Here is a 16,029-nt window from a genome sequence, read left to right as displayed (position 1 = left end):
CAAAGTCTGTCACTTTCACCATCCCGGTGAACTATTGTCGAGAAGAAGGGGACCAACATGGTAGCTATACGCACAATGGGGCACAAGAAGACAGCTGTTACTGTGGTACAAGCTTCCCAAGCTAATATACAGATACTGCCACCTATGGTGCTTTTCAAGAGGAAGATGCTGCCTAAAGAAATGTCTCCATGTGGACTCGGGAAATCAAAAGGGCTGAATGGACGAGGAGAAAATGAGAGTCACTGAGTGAGGTCTACATAGAGACTTGATGTTTTTTCCACACGTCACCGTCCTTGTTGAGCTGTGACTCCATGCACGCCCATCCTACAACCGCTGTGAAAAACCTCGTGCGGCAAACAAACTCTGAGTTTGCCATCATTCCATGAGGCTTAACAAGCACTCGTATGCGCTAAATTTCCCCGCTGTGGGATGAATAAAGTTCTATCATCATAATCATCATCATCAACTCCAACCGCTGGACATTGGTGTAAACGGCATTCAAAGTGAAGTTGCAAGCGTCATGGGAGTGATGGATAACAGATCGCGAACACGGTTTTACAAAAACTGGGGGTCAGCGTCGAGCAAGTTCATCCATCCATCTATCTTTCTTCCACTTATCCGGGGTCAGGTCGCAGGGGCAGCAGCTTTAGGAGGGATTCCCAGACTTCCCTCTCGCCAGCCACTTCATCCAGCTCATCCCAGGAGTGGGAGTGCGCTGGAGAGACATAGTGCGCTGGAGAGAGCGCGTCCTGGGTCGTCCAAGGGGTCTCCTGCCGGTGGGACATGGCCAGAACACCGCCCCAGGGAGGCGTCCAGGAGGCATCCTGATGAGATGCCCGAGCCACCTCATCTGGCTCCTCTCAACGTGGAGGGGCAGCGGCTATACTGCGAGTTTCTCCCGGATGACCGAGCTTCTCACCTTATCTCTGAGGGAGACCGGACACCCTGCGGAGGAAACTAATTTCAGCCGCTTGTATCCTGGGTCTTGTTCTTTCGGTCACGACCCATAGCTTGTGACCATAGGTGAGGGTTGGAGCATAGATCGACCGATAAATCGAGAGCTTTGACTTTTTGTTCAGCTCTCTCTTCACCACGACAGACTAGTACAGAGTCCGCATTACTGCCGACTGTGCACCAATCCGCCTGTCGATCTCGCGCTCCAACCTGCCAGCACTCGTGAACAATACCTGAAGATACTTGAACTCCTCCACTTGAGGCAGGATCTCATCCCCAATCTGGAGAGGGCAGTCCACCCTTTTCTGACCGAGGACCATGGACTCGGATTTGGAGGTGCTGACCCTCATCCCGACCGCGCCCCACTCGGCTGCAAACCGCTTCAGTGAAAGCTGGAGATAACCGCTTGAAGAAGACAACAGCACCACGTCGTCTGCAAAAAGCAGAAACATGATGCTGAGGTCCCCAAACCAGACACCCTCAAAGCCTTGGCTGCGCCTAGAAATTCTGTCCATAAAAATTATGAACAGAATCGGTGACAAAGGGCAGCTTTGGCGGAGTCCAACCCTTACTGGGAAGGAATCCGACTTACTGCCGGAAATGCGGACCAAACTCTGGCATCGGTTATACAGGGACCGAACCGCCCTTATCAGTTGGCTCGGCACCCTGTACTCCCGAAGCACCCTCCACAGAACCTCCCAAGGGACACGGTTAAACGCCTTCTCCAAGGCCACAAAACACATGTGGACTGGTTGGGCGAACTCCCATAATTCCAATAATAGAACACCACTCGGGTTCAGCTAGGGGGGGGCGTTCCTCCCAGGTCTCACTGTCATTGCCCACGTGAGCATTGAAGTCACCCAGTAGAACGATGGAGTCCCCAGAAGGAGCGCTCTCCAGCACTCTCCAGGTACTCTGAGCTGCCGTTTGGTGCATAGACACAAACAACAGTCAGGATCCGTCCCCCCACCCGAAGGCGGAGGGAGGCTACCCTCTCGTTCACCGGGGTGAACCCCAATGTGCAGGCGCCCAGCCGGGGGGCAATAAGTATATCCACACCTGCTCGACGCCTCTCACCGTGGGCAACTCCAGAGTGCACACGCAGCGGCCACTCTCTGTCCCGTTCGGTGTTGTGTGAGTGTTTACTGAGTGTTTGTCCGGCAGTTTTGTGTGTTCGTCTCGTGTGATACGTCGTGCTACTAGTGCGGCAGGCATGTTCTGCTCAACATCGGCGGAAGTGGATTTTATGGCGTTCTGGACTTTGGTGCGGAGAGATTAAGGGCGCTCGGACTGCTTCGTCATGGAGCGACGCCGGACTGGCCTGCTCTTCCTCCCCCGGTTGGACTGTGTCGTGAGCTCGGACTGCTCTGTCCTGGAGCATTGTTGGGATGCGTCGGCAGTGGGTCTGCGAAGCAGCAGAAGAGGGGCCAGCACGGAGACGTCGGGCCAGGCTTGCGGCCAACCCAGCTCGCCCAGCGTTCCATTCTCCTGGCGTACGTTCGTTCGCGACAAGATGGGTTGCGTTCGTCTGATAGGATCCACGAACCGGACAGTGCGTGCCTGCTGTGTGCTCGTGTTCACAGTGGCCTGGTTGACTGTCATCTTACCGGACTCTGCTGTGCATCGGGAGCGGCTAGCGTGCTATCACGCTTATTGTTCATTGATGTTGACTTCTTGTGTTATTTTTCCTGTGTTGTTTACTTGTATGTGCGTTGTGAACTCTGTCTTGTCACCCTGGGATAGTGAGAAACGTAATTTCGATCTCTTTGTGTGTCTTGACATGCGGAGGAATTGACAATAAAGGAGACTTTGACTTTGACTTTGAAAGAGAGTCCAGCCCCTCTCGAGAGGGCTTGTACCGGAACCCAAACTGTGCGTGGAGGCTAGTCCTACTATATCTAGTCGGAATTTTTCTGCCTCGCACACCAGCTCGGGCTCCTTTCCAGTCAGAGAGGTGACATTCCATGTCCCAAGAACCAGCTTCTGCAGCCGGGGATCAGACCGCCAAGGTCCCTGCCTTTGGTAGCCGCCCAGCTCACACTGCACCCGACCCCTTTGGCCCCTCCCACAGGTGGTGAGCCCATGGGAAGGGGGACCCACGTTTCCTTTTCGGGCGAAGGCCCGGCCACCGGACGCTCGTCTTCGAGCCCCGCCTCCAGGCCTGGCTCCAGAGGGGGGGCCCGGTGACCCACGTCCGGGCGAGGGAAAACGAAGTCCATTTATTTTACTCATCATAAGGGGCTTCTGTGAGCCGTGCTTTGTCTGGCCCCTCACCTAGGACCCATGGGTGACCCTACCAGGGGCATGAAGCCCCCGACAACATGGCTCCTAGGATCATAGGGGCACGCAAACCCTTCCACCACAATAAGGTGACGACTCACGGAGGGGTGTGTGGAATGTAAAAAAAAAAAAATTGGGGGAGTAAATGGGTTTTAAAAAAAACACTCTTAAGAGGATGTATTTTCATTTTTGACTCTGAACCATTGGATTCATAAATCAAAAACCTAAGTGTAATTGGCAGACAAAGTGGTGCTATTAGCTCCTCACGCTTCACTGCAATGTCTTCAATGTATAAACTGTCTAAAAAATTTCCCCATCAGAAAAGGACAAAAATGATTGATTATAAAAAAAATCAAAATAAATCTATCCTCAAAACTTGCATATTACAGCAGTTGTTTGAGTAAAAAATTAAATCCACAAGTACCTTTTGCCCATCACCCATTTCAATATCTTCCTCAGAGCTTGGCATCAAGACCACATTGTTGATCTTGCCAAAAGACGTGACAAATTTAGTAACTTCTTGCTCTGATGCTTCCTGTGGAATCCCAGTCAAATACACTTGAGGGCCTGCTATGTTGTCCTGGGATGCTGCAGCCACAGTCTTTTTCTTCTTGGCAGGTGGTGGAATGGACAGCTAGGAAAAGTAACAAATGATTGAGGTTAGTTTATGTGACACATGGGGATGGATGCAGTCTTGCACCAAGTACTGATACCAGTATAATACCGTCAATTTTAGATTGGAAAAATGACACAATCATGCCCAAATACAAGTACCCACGGCAAAAAATAAAAATGCTGCAATTCAGTGACAGGGCAGTCTATTGCCGCTGTCGCACAGAATGCAGAAACCCGTCTCGGACGCGTGTCAGCCGCTTACATCTGTATATTTGAGTTGTCATAAAACCAAAAAGTATTGGTGTCAATGTTAGTGTTACTTTTTTTCTCGGAAGTAGGATTTTCAGTTAACCTTGCCGATGTTCTGTAGCAGATTCCTAAGTAATGACAAATGGGAGAAATGTACTTTTTTTCTGATTAAATAATAAAGTCTATCTTTTCATGGGTTCCATGTTTATATAGCTATAGAACACAATATTCTGTGGGCCTTCAAAGATCGGTCAAAATCTGTAGAAATGGATGGTACTGAGTGGCTTGGCTGTGCTCCAAATGGCTGGCATTTATTGAATTAAAGGCTTTGATCAAGACCTTTAAAGGCTTTAATTGAGTTCACAGACTATGCACTTACTCACAAATTGTCTGATAATGATTGGCCACCGATCGATTGGAGCATCCCTAACATATACGTACACAATTAGTCTTTATCTTTGTTATACAAAGGTAAAAATACAGTGGAACCTTGATTTAACAAACAGAAATGGTGAAGGGCCGATTGATGCATCTTTTTTTCTGAGGTCTAAACACACCCAGTACAATACTAAATTATTTGGTACTTATTGCAGACTAAAGATGCCGGCTACAGTACTACATACAATAAAAAAGTGAAACTGTTGAAAGCTTTCAATTTTATCCAAATTTACCTTGATGGTGCTTGGGGTAGGATCAGTCGCATCCTATCGCAAGCACGATTAAGTCGTGTTCATGTCACATTTACATGTCATTGATAAGGGCTTTACAAAACAATGAATATATAAATAAAAATAACTGTACTTTATCAAAAAAGGATGCATGAAGGAGAGACGTGTACACGGCTCACTCAAACAGGAACAACAGAAACAGATATGAATAGATCAATACAAACCTTTCTTTGTGATGAGAAATTTGCCTCCGCCAAAATGGCTTTGACGTCATTATCAGCCTACTCTAATCTACAGTAATGTTTTTCTGTGATGAGAGAGCAATAGAAATTGTAAAGTGGTGGCTGCGGAGAATTGCGGCCAATTTCTAGAACTAATAAAGGGAAAATTTACTGTACAGTGAGGCATTTTGAAATGACTAGACAATTCTGTCCGATGAATCCGGGATCCGTTGGCTCGAGGTTTGTTCAAGGTTCCATTGTATTTTTATTTTTTAAATTTCTGTACAGTGGAGCCTCAGTTTTCGAATGTCCCGGTTCTCGAACAAGGACAAAATTCGGTTGTCGAACATCGCGAGATGAGCCGAGAGGACCCGCATGCCAACTGACTCCGTTTGTTATTACATTCTCGTTACTCTGAGGATTGCATCAACTCTAATCATGCCTCCAAAGAAAACAAGTGGGAGCAGTAAAGCCATCCTAAAAACAAAGACGCTCCTAAAGCAATGCGACAGTGAGGGCCCGGCGCGCTGCGGTTGCGCGATCGGACCAAATTAAGCTCCCTGCGCACTGAGGTCCACTTAAATTTTGGAAAGTACATCAGGACTTTAAAAATATTTTCTGGATTTTAGCGACCGCTCTGTCACAATAATGCGGCCAGCGCGGTGCAGTTGCGTGGTCGACGGCGCGCTACGGTTGCGCGTTCGGCGGTGCGCTGCAGTTGTGCGATCGGACAAAAATGCGCAAATGAAAAAATGCTTAAAACAGGCGTTTTTTTTTGTTGTTGCTCAGAACGGATTACATTTTTTTTCCATTATTTGTAATGGGAAAACATGATTCGGAATTCGAACGACTCACTTCTCGAACAGCCTTCTGGAACGGATTGTGGTCGAAAACCGAGGCTCCACTGTATTATGTAAAAAGGAAAATCACACCCACTGGTTTGACAGCTTTGGCACTCGTATTGATTCTGGTCCCAGGCTTCGTTGACTTTTTTACAGTTGTAGTGGAAGAATGAAGTCCATATTTCGAGCTTTGCTCAGCCTTGGAGAAGGATGCATTGGAGCTGGTGTCAGCAGAGTGCTTATCCAGCTCATCACAAGCGTGTTTTACACCACTTTGATGTGATGAATCGCCTAAAAGTGTGTGTATGTGCGTGTGTGCATGCGTGTGTGTGTGTATGGTGTATCGGGTGGGGGTAGGGGGGAGGGGAGAAAGGTTTCAGTTACTTATTCATTTCAATATAGACAATTAAAACTCACAAAAGAAAGTATGTGACCAGTCTGCCACACATGGGACATCTTGTGATTGGACTGTTTGGTTAAAGGTAATTTTATAGGTAATGTATTATATACCACTACAATAAAAAAAAAAAAAAAAATCAGGCCTGGGCTTTCCTTAAATTTGTGAAATTTTACCAAGGTAAGATCACGTGGATGAATTTAAAGTCAGCCTTGCCTTGACTGCTAAAGCTGCTTTAAGTGAATTCAAAACAGCAGACTTTCGGTTATGTTAAACACCAAGAAACTTTTTTGTAGGTCTTTGGCTGTTACGCATGCCAACACATTTTCATACCTCCTGGTGAAAATGTGAGTCTGCAAAGATTTATGCATTCAGATATAGAAGCCATTACATTTCCATCCATCCATCCATCCATCCATCCATTTTCTTCCACTTAGCCAGGGTCGGGCCGCGGGGGCAGCAGCTTTAGGAGGGATGCCCAGACTTCCCTTTCCCCGGCCACTTCATCCGGCTCCCAAGGCGTACCCAGGCCAGCCGAGAGACATAGTCTCTCTAGTGCATCCTGGGTCGTCCACGGGGTTTCCCACTGGTGGGACATGCCCGGAACACCTCCCCAGGGAGGCGTCCAGGAGGCATCCTGATGAGATGCCCGAGCCACCTCATCTGGCTCCTCTCAACGAGGAGTTGCACCGGCTCTACTCTGAGTCTTTCCCAGATGACCGAGCTTTTCACCTTATCTCTAAGGGCGAGCCCGGACATCCTGCGGAGGAAACTCATTTCGGCCGCTTGTATCCGGGATCTCGTTCTTTCGGTCACGACCCATACATTACATTTCCTTCAATTTAAATGGTAAATGGTGTGCACGGCACTTTTTTCTACACCGCATGGTGCCAAAAGCGCTTTAAAATGCCTCAAATTCACCCATTCACACACCAATTCAGACACCAATGGGAGGCTGCTGCCATGCAAGGGGTTTCCAGGTCCACAATGCGAGGTTCAGTGTCTTGTTCAATGACACTTTGACATGGTCACTGGGGTTAAGGATTGATTCCACAACCTTAGAGTTGAGAGGCAAACACTCTAATACTGAGTCCCCACATTGTTTATTCAAATGTTTGGAGCTCATTGTCTTTGTAATGTTAGCCATACATATGCCTCTTTCTGCGCTTTGTCGTACAGTGAAACCTCCACACACGAATTAAATGAATTACGGTGTATTCTCATGGAAATATTTGAGCCAACATACAACCATTTCAACATGCGAAGTGCAGTCACTATAAGTCGCTCCGTGTCTTGGCTGACATGCCTCTACAACTTTGCGTTGACATCGGGGACAGTGCCTCTGGATTGGCAGACTGCAGTGGTGGTCCCCCTTTTTAAGAAAGGCCACCGGAGGGTGTTCCAACTTCAGAGGAATCACAGTCCTCAGCCTCCCTGATAAGGTCTATTCAGGGCTGCTTGATTGGAGGCTCTATCAGGAGGTCGAATCTCGGATTCAGGAGGAGCAGTGTGTTTTTCGTCCTGGCCGTGGAACAGTGGACCAGCTCTATACCCTCTGCAGGATTATCAAGGGTGCATGGGAGTTCGCTCAACCAGTCCACGTGTTTTGTGGACTTGGAGAAAGCGTTCGGCCGTGTCCCTTGGGGAGTTCTGTGGGGGGTGCTTCGGGAGTACGGTGTGCCAAACCGACTGATAAGTTTGGTTCCTGCATCATCGATGCCAGAGTTTGGCCCGCATTTCCGGCAGTAAGTCTGACTCACTCCCAGTGTGGCTTGGACTCCGCCAAGGCTGCCCTTTGTCACCGATTTTGTTCATAACTTTTATGGACAGTATTTCTATGCGCAGCCGGGGCGTTGAGGGTGTTCGGTTTGGTGACCTCAGGATTGCATCTCTGCTTTTTGCAGACAATGTGGTGCTGTTGGCGTTTAGCAAATGGCTGAGAGACAAGGGGGTCGTGGTGTGACAGCCAAATGATACTGCTATTGCTGTGCATGGATGAGAGGCGAACATAGCAAGATAACAGCAAAGCAGGTGGCAGTACATGTTGAGGGTAACTACACTCAAATGTTAGCCATTGTATTCCTTCCTTTTTTCAGACAAATTGAGCAGGTCTTACCTTAAACTTTTCTGACAGTTTCGGCAGCAACTTCCACCTTCTTCAGAGAGTGTCACACGATGGTGTGTGTGACACATCTTTTTCAGCTGTTGTTACTACGAGGGCACAACCCTCCTGTCAGATTTGACAGGTGGGTCACGCCCCCTGCTTTCCTCTCGCCGCTCAAAAACGCTGGTCCAGGTGTGTGAGAGCATGTATGCTCCCTCATCTCGGTTCATGGTGTGTTGTCAATTTTTTCTTATTTCTATTGCCTCCATAATCCAGTGGTGGTGTCGGTTTTCTTCGGTGCGGATGACTCGGGCTTTGTTCCAATTCATGATATGGTTCTCCCTTTTGCAGTGATCTGTTATAGCTGATTTGTGGGTCTCTTGCAGTGCTTTTTTTTTGTCGCTCTTGTGTGTATTTTGTCCGTCTCCTCGCATTCCTTTTGGTGTTCTTTCTTCCTTGTGCTGAAGCTCCTTCCCGTTTCACCGATGTATATTTTATTGCATATTTGACAGGGTATTTCGTATATTGCGTTGCACTTGTCTTGTTTTATTTTGTTCCTTGGGGTGTACGAACAACTGTCTCAGTTTTCTGTGTGGTTTGACCGATGTGCTGATGTGATATTTTCGCATTGCTCTCTGTATTTTTTCTGTAACTCCTCTGATGTACAGTAGTGTTACCATTCCTCTGTTTTCTGTCTTACTGGTGGTTTTCTTTTTTTTTGTTTGGTTCCATTTCTTTTTTCTTTACTTGTGCTGCTCCTTTGTTTATTGCCCATTGTGGACATTGACATGTTTTTAGTGCTTGTTGAATGTGCTTCTCTTCTGTTGTTCTGTCTTCTTGGTCTGTGATTATTGTTGCGCATTCGTGTAGTGTTCTGATGACTGACATTTTGTGTGCTGTGATGTGTTCTGATGTGCTTACTTACTTGGGCCTTTACATTCCTTTCGGAACATAGGCCATTGATGAAGAGTTTCCACCCTCGTCTGTCTTGTGCCATTTTCTCCAGCTGTTTCCACGACAGTCCCCTCTTCTTGACATCCAGCTCTGTGCTCCTTCTTCAGTTGTTTTGGGGTCTCCCTCTTCTTTTTTTGCCTTGTGGGTTCCATGTTAACGCCTGTTTAGTTATAGCCATGTTTTTTCTCAGGGTATGTCCAATCCAGCTCCACTTCCTCCTCATAAGCTGTATCTCTGCCTCTCAAAATCCAACCCTAACGTGCCCGTCGTGAGGTCGTAACAGGTCAAGCTGGCAAATAGGGCAATGGTAAAGCTCATGGGCCAATCACCCATGTAGTGGATTTAACAACGATTACAGAAACATTGGTGAAGAAAAAGAAACCCCACAACCTAGGAGATGTAGACTCCTCAAGCATACAAGCTGAAGAGGAAATTAAGCCGCATGCTGAAAACTATCTGGAGAGGGTGCGGTGGAATTTGCTATCCCCTAGGAAACCGACCAACATCGCAACCTGGGACATCAGGACTATGTTCGCAGCAGGGAAAACAACAGCCATTGCTGAAGAGATGAGAAGATACAAGCTTTTTATTCTTGGCCTGTGCAAAACCAGATGGACCCAGACAGGTGAAGTCAAACTAGCCAGTGGCGAGTACATTCTTTACTCTGGACATGCAGAGGAAGCAGCACCACACACAGGAGTGGCATTCATGCTCTCCAAAGAAGCACAACGGCCCCTCATCAGTTGGGAGCCCATCAGCTCAAGAATTATCACTGCAAGATTCCAAACCACCCATAAAAGAATCCACCTTAAAATCATACAGTGCTACGCACCTACCAACAATACCAAGGAGGAAATTAAGGATCATTTCTATAACCAACTACAACATCTACTTCAGTCCAGGAAGGAAAAAGACCTAACCTTACTCATGGGTGACATGAATGCCAAGGTGGGAAACAACAACAATGGATACGAGCCATGGGAAGACATGGACTTGGCACCATGAACGAAAATGGGGAAAGATTTGCAGACATATGTGCTGACACCAACCTGGTCATAGGAGGCACCATATTCCCCCATGAACCCATTCATAAAGCCACCTGGATATCTCCCGACCACATTATCGAAAACCAGATTGACCACATATCAACCGGAGGTTCAGACGGTCTCTCCTGGATGTGAGAGTAAAGAGGGGGGCAGACGCTGGATCAGACCACCACCTACTGGCTGCAAAACTCCAACTCAAGCTAAAGCACTGCAATACCCCTTCTGGGAACAGAACAAAGTACAACATCCAGCTCTTCCAGCATATTGGAACAACTGAGCTGTATAAAACCACCCTTCAGAACAGGTTTCAAGCCCTGCAAGAACAACCAGTGAATGAGTACTGGAACAGCCTGAAAAGTGTATGGAGGGCGACATGTCTGGAAGTTGTAGGGAAAAGGACAACAAACCACAAACCTTGGCTGTCAACAGAAACCTTGAAAAAAGTAGAAGAAAGGAGGGCCAAAAAGGACACACTCAACAAATGCAAGACACGAGCGAGAAGGGCCGCAGCCCAAAAGGACTATGAGGAAACAAACAAGGAAGTAAGGAAAAGCGCTAAACGGGACAAGAAAAACTACACTGAGGCACTGGCTAAAGAAGCACAGGAAGCAGCAGCACAAAACAATCTCAAGGAACTCCACATGACCACCAGGAAACTAGCTAGGAAGTTCAGACAGAACAACACACAAATTCCGGATAAAGAGGGACGACTCCTCACCACCAAGGAGGAACAACATCAAAGGTGGACAGAGCATTTCAGCGAGCTGTTGAATAAACCACCGCCCGACCAAGCAATAGAGATCCCACCAGCAGCACACAAACTCAAAATCAATTGCGCCCCCCCAACAAGATCTGAGGTAAAGAGGGCTATCAAGATGCTACGACGTGGCAAAGCCGCAGGGCCAGATGAAATCCCAGCAGAGGCCCTACAGGCTGATGTTGAAACTGCAACCACCATGCTCCACACACGCAACAGGAAAATATGGGAGGAGGAAGAAAATATACCAGCAGACTGGAAAGATGGGCTTATTGCTGTCATCCCCATAAAAGGAGACCTTAGAGACTGAAACCACTACAGAGGCACCATGATGCTATCAACACCGAGCAAAGTGCTAAACCGCATCATCTTAGAAAGACTATGGAAAGGGGTTGACGAGGAGCTGAGAGAAAACCAAGCTGGTTTCAGAAGTGGAAGATCATGCAGTGACCAAATTGCTACCCTCAGGATCATTATAGAACAATCGATAGAATGGAACACGCCTGCGTACGTGAATTTCATAGACTTTGAAAAGGCGTTTGACAGCGTAGACCGGAAGCTATTATGGAGCTTAATGGCACATTACGGAATACCCACTAAATACATCAACATCGTCAAAAGCTCATATCAGGACATGCAGGGCCAAGTGCTGCACCACGTACCAACACAGAAAAGATTCACCGTGCTCACTGGAGTGAAACAGGGATGCCTACTTTCCCCTTACCTATTCCTCCTATGCATTGACTGGATCATGAAACAAACTACCCACAATAAAAAGACAGGCATCCAATGGATTTTGACAGAACAACTAGAAGACCTGGACTTTGCCGATGACATTGCTTTACTCTCACACAGCCACCAACAGATACAGGAGAAAACTCAACTACTCGAAAAAAACAGCAGCAGGACTGGGACTAAAAATAAACAGAGCAAAAACCAAAATAATGCGAGTAAACAACAAAAACACAAATCCCATTAACCTCAGGGGCTGCCCACTGGAAGAGGTAGACAAATTCACATACCTAGGCAGTGTAATTGCAGTGGATGGCGGAACAGAGGAAGATGTGAAATCAAGAATAGGGAAAGCAAGAACAGCATTCAACATTTTAAATAAGATCTGGAAAACCAAATACATCTCACCCAATACTAAACTCAAAATCTTCAACTCCAACATCAAAACAGTGCTGCTATATGGATCAGAAACAAGGAGGACCACCAAACACATCACCGCTAAACTTCAAACCTTCACAAATCACTGCCTAAGACGCATCCTCAGGATCTTCTTGCCCAACCGCATCAGCAACACCAGCCTGTGGGACCGCACCAAACAAGAAACAAAAACAATAGAGGTGTTCTGATGTCCATAATAAATATTGATAGGTGTGGCTGGCTTTTCTGTGAATTTTTATTTTTATGTCTGCGCTGTCTGTGTGCTGTATTTTGATATCTAAAAATGCGATTGTATTATCTATTTCTTCTTTGTGGGCGAATTGTATACACCAGTGGTGTCTATTGTGTTAAGGTGATCTGTGAGCTGCTGCGTATGGCCAGTTTTTATTTTTTCTATGATGTCGTCTACGTACCTTTTCCACATTGTGGGTCTGAGTGCTTCGGGTGCTGTTGTAATAGCTTTTTCCTCTACGTCCTCCATAAAATAGCTGCACACGATGGCCGACAGGGGGTCCCCCATCGCGAAGCCTTCTTTTTGCCTGTATTTTTGGTTCCTGAACGTGAAGTATGTGGATGTGGCTATAAACTGTAGTAACTGTATTATGTCCTGAGTGGTGAGATTGGTGCGTTTTTTGAGTCCTGTCTGTCTGCAGTCGGTCTTGTACGATTTTTAATGTTGCTTGTACTGATGTTTTGGTGAAAAGTGATGACGTCATGTGACGTTGCCTACCTTAATGTCTGAGTTATTTTCCTATTTCTTTTGAGTTCTTGCAATGTTGTTCCGTTAGTTCGAGTATGGGTTTTATTATTTCATTTATGGTCTTTGACAAATTGTATGTGACTGAACCAATACTGCCAACTATTGGGCGTAGTGGTGTTCCTGGTTTGTGGATTTTTGGCGTGCCGTATATGCGTGGTGTTATGTTTGCTGTGGGTACAAGATGGTTGTACCGTATTTTTCGGACTAAAAGTTGCTCCAGAATATAGGTCGCATTAGCCATAAAATTCACAATAACATGAAAAAAAACATATAAGTCGCTCTGGAGTATAAGTCGTATTTTGGGTGAAATTTATTCGACAAAATCCAACACCAAGAACAGACATGAACGAGCAACAACATGCTAAACGATAGGTATGCTAACTTGACAAACACAAACAAAGAGCTGAGAACGGGCCTGACGTAACATTCAGAGTTATTCAAATAAGTATTACATAAATAACACGTTTCTAAAACCATCTGTGTCACTCCAATTCATTAAATCCATCGATCGTCCTTTATGTAAACAATGCTGGCTGGGTGCGCGTCGCTGACGGCCGTTGCACTTCAAAATATTCCACAGGCCCATATAACGATATGTAAATTATGTATCAAATAACTATTAAATAAGCAATACTATTATCAAACCATCTGTCTCACTCCAAATCATTAAATCCATCGGTCGTCCTTTATGTCAACAATGCCGGCCGGGTGCACGCCGCCGACGGCGCTTGCACTTCAAAATATTCCACAGGCCCACATAACGATATGTAAATTATATATCAAATAACTATTATATAAGCAATAATATTATCAAACCATCTGTCACTCCAAATCATTAAATCCATCGATCAAATTCCTCATCCTTTTTTCAACAACGCCGCGCGTCGTTATTCCATAGATCTAGTATATAACTATATTGTAGCGTTAACAAAGCACAAGGAAAGACGTGGGTTTGGTAAACTGCTCTTTATTTAACAAAACAAGAGTTCAACGAGCCAAAAACTACTGACCTGTAACGATAAAAACATATAGAACTTGCTACACAAAATAAAATATATCAAATAACTATAACAGTGATTCTTAACCTTTTTGGAGGTACCGAACCCCATCAGTTTCATATGCGCATTCACCGAACGCCTATTTGGGGGGGAGGGGGGGTGTGACTGGCGGTCGCATCAGTTTCATATGCGCATTCACCGGGGGGGGTAATAGCATACCAGCTCTGCCGAACCCCTGAAGCCGACTCACCGAACCCACTGAACTATTTCCAGGCGTGTGGCGGCATGGACTTCCATCCACGGAGGTGGCACTTCCAGCCACGGAGGTGGAAGAGAGCTTCATAGAGTAGGACTGGGCGTGCGAAAAAGCCATGTCCGAGTCCCATCCACCGTACCCGGACAGCCACCCGGCCGAGCGCCGGCCCCCGACTTCCATCCACGGAGGTGAAAGAGAGCTGCGTAGAATAGGACCGGGCGTGCGTAAAACCCATTTCCGAGCCCCATCCACCGTCCCCGAACAGCCACCCGGCCGAGCGCCGGCCCCCGACTTCCATCTGCGGAGGTGAAAGAGAGCTCCGTAGAGTAGCCATAATAGTTTTTTCAAACTTTCTGTGTCACTCTAAATCATTAAATCCTTCAAACACTTCGTCCTCCGTGTCACTTACAAACAAAGCCCCAAATGATGCCAGTAGCCCTTCGTCATCTTTGTCATCCCGTGATCGAATCTTTGTCTTTTAGGTAAACAACCACCGCGCCGCGCCGCCACTTGAAATTCAAATTACAGTAATCCCTTGCTGCATCGCGGTTCATTTATCGCGGTTTCACTTTTTTTTGGGCGGGGAATTTTGAAAATTTGTGACAAAATTCACATACAAGTCGCTCCTCAGTATAAGTCGCCCCCTCACCCAAACTATGAAAAAAAATGCGACTTATAGTCCGAAAAATACGATGTTTGTTTATTTTGTTGCTAATTAGTAGTGGTTTTAATAGTGGCTTAAGTTTATTTTTCTTTTCTTCTGTTGGGTCTTTGTTGAGGATTTCGTAAGTGTTGGTGTTGTTCAACATGTCCTGCATTTGTTTTTCATATTTTTCTGTGTCCATGATGACTGTGGTTCTACCTTTGTCTGCTGGTAAAATAGTGATTTTCTCATTTTTTTGTTAATGAGTTTATGGCTCTTGCTTCCTATCAGGTGATGTTGCCGGGTGGTGGTCGCGCTGTTTTCGAAATACCCGCCACCTCGTTGCGTAGGGCGGCTTTTTTTCCGAAGTCCGGTATTTTTTCGCAAGCAAGTTTAGTTGCTACAATGAAATCTTCATATGGGATGTTTTTGGGTGTGTCTTTTCGATTGTACTTTTCTTTCGGCTTCTGTCAGGGTGTGCTTTGATGTGTATCCAATTGTCGTTGACGGGTGTTTTTTGTTGTGCTTGTTTCCATGCCTTTTCCATCAGTTTCTTTATCTTCTTTATGCGTCGTGTTTTCGTGGCTATGAATTCATCTTCTTGCATTTTGTTGAAGTGCTCTTCTGTCCATTCTTCCGTCTCGTTATTTTTGGGGTACCGGTGTTTGAAATTCTCCAGCCGTTGCCGCAGATCCGTGCTGATGTTGTGTAGTTTGTTCGTTGTGCACCTAATTCTTTCCTTTACCAGAGTCATCCGCACTTTACTTATTGATTTTTCTGCGTTCTTCGTTGGGAAGGGTTTTTTTATGTTCAGGCTGTTTGGGATGATGCCTTCATCTCAACAACGGAGGTTAAATCTGAGGTGGTTTCTATAGCGTTCTTGTTTTTTAAGGGTGGTTTCAATGAACCATGAACCGAGATGAGGAGCACCAAAAGGAATGCGAGAAGGAGACGGAAAAAATACACACAAGAGCGACAAAGGAAAAGGCACTGCAAGAGACCCACAAATCAACCATAACAGATCACTGCAAAAGGGAGAACCATATCATGAATTGGAACAAAGCCCGAGTCATCCGCACCGAAGAAAACCGACACCACCGCCGGATTATGGAGGC

At 46.2% G+C, this 16,029-nt stretch overlaps 1 protein-coding gene across 7 annotated transcripts in view; it reads right to left on the bottom strand.

Annotated features, from left to right (window-relative positions):
- Positions 1-16,029, bottom strand: part of LOC125969619 (zinc finger protein 638) — a 155,889-nt gene that overhangs the window by 83,210 nt on the left and 56,650 nt on the right. For 3 of the 7 annotated variants that reach the window (XM_049721895.2, XM_049721886.2, XM_049721887.2), the window contains exons 6-7: positions 5,924-6,120; positions 3,659-3,868 (exon numbers count right to left, since the gene is read on the bottom strand). In XM_049721895.2, coding sequence (XP_049577852.1) covers positions 3,659-3,868; positions 5,924-6,120 — 407 coding nt within the window. The remainder of the gene's footprint in view (positions 1-3,658; positions 3,869-5,923; positions 6,121-16,029) is intronic. The other 4 variants (XM_049721888.2, XM_049721892.2, XM_049721894.2 and 1 more) reach the window with 2 other exon arrangements.

The sequence above is a fragment of the Syngnathus scovelli genome, chromosome 5, assembly GCF_024217435.2.
Source record: "Syngnathus scovelli strain Florida chromosome 5, RoL_Ssco_1.2, whole genome shotgun sequence".
Classification (NCBI taxonomy): domain Eukaryota; kingdom Metazoa; phylum Chordata; class Actinopteri; order Syngnathiformes; family Syngnathidae; genus Syngnathus; species Syngnathus scovelli.
This window is presented reverse-complemented; position numbering and strand designations above follow the sequence as displayed.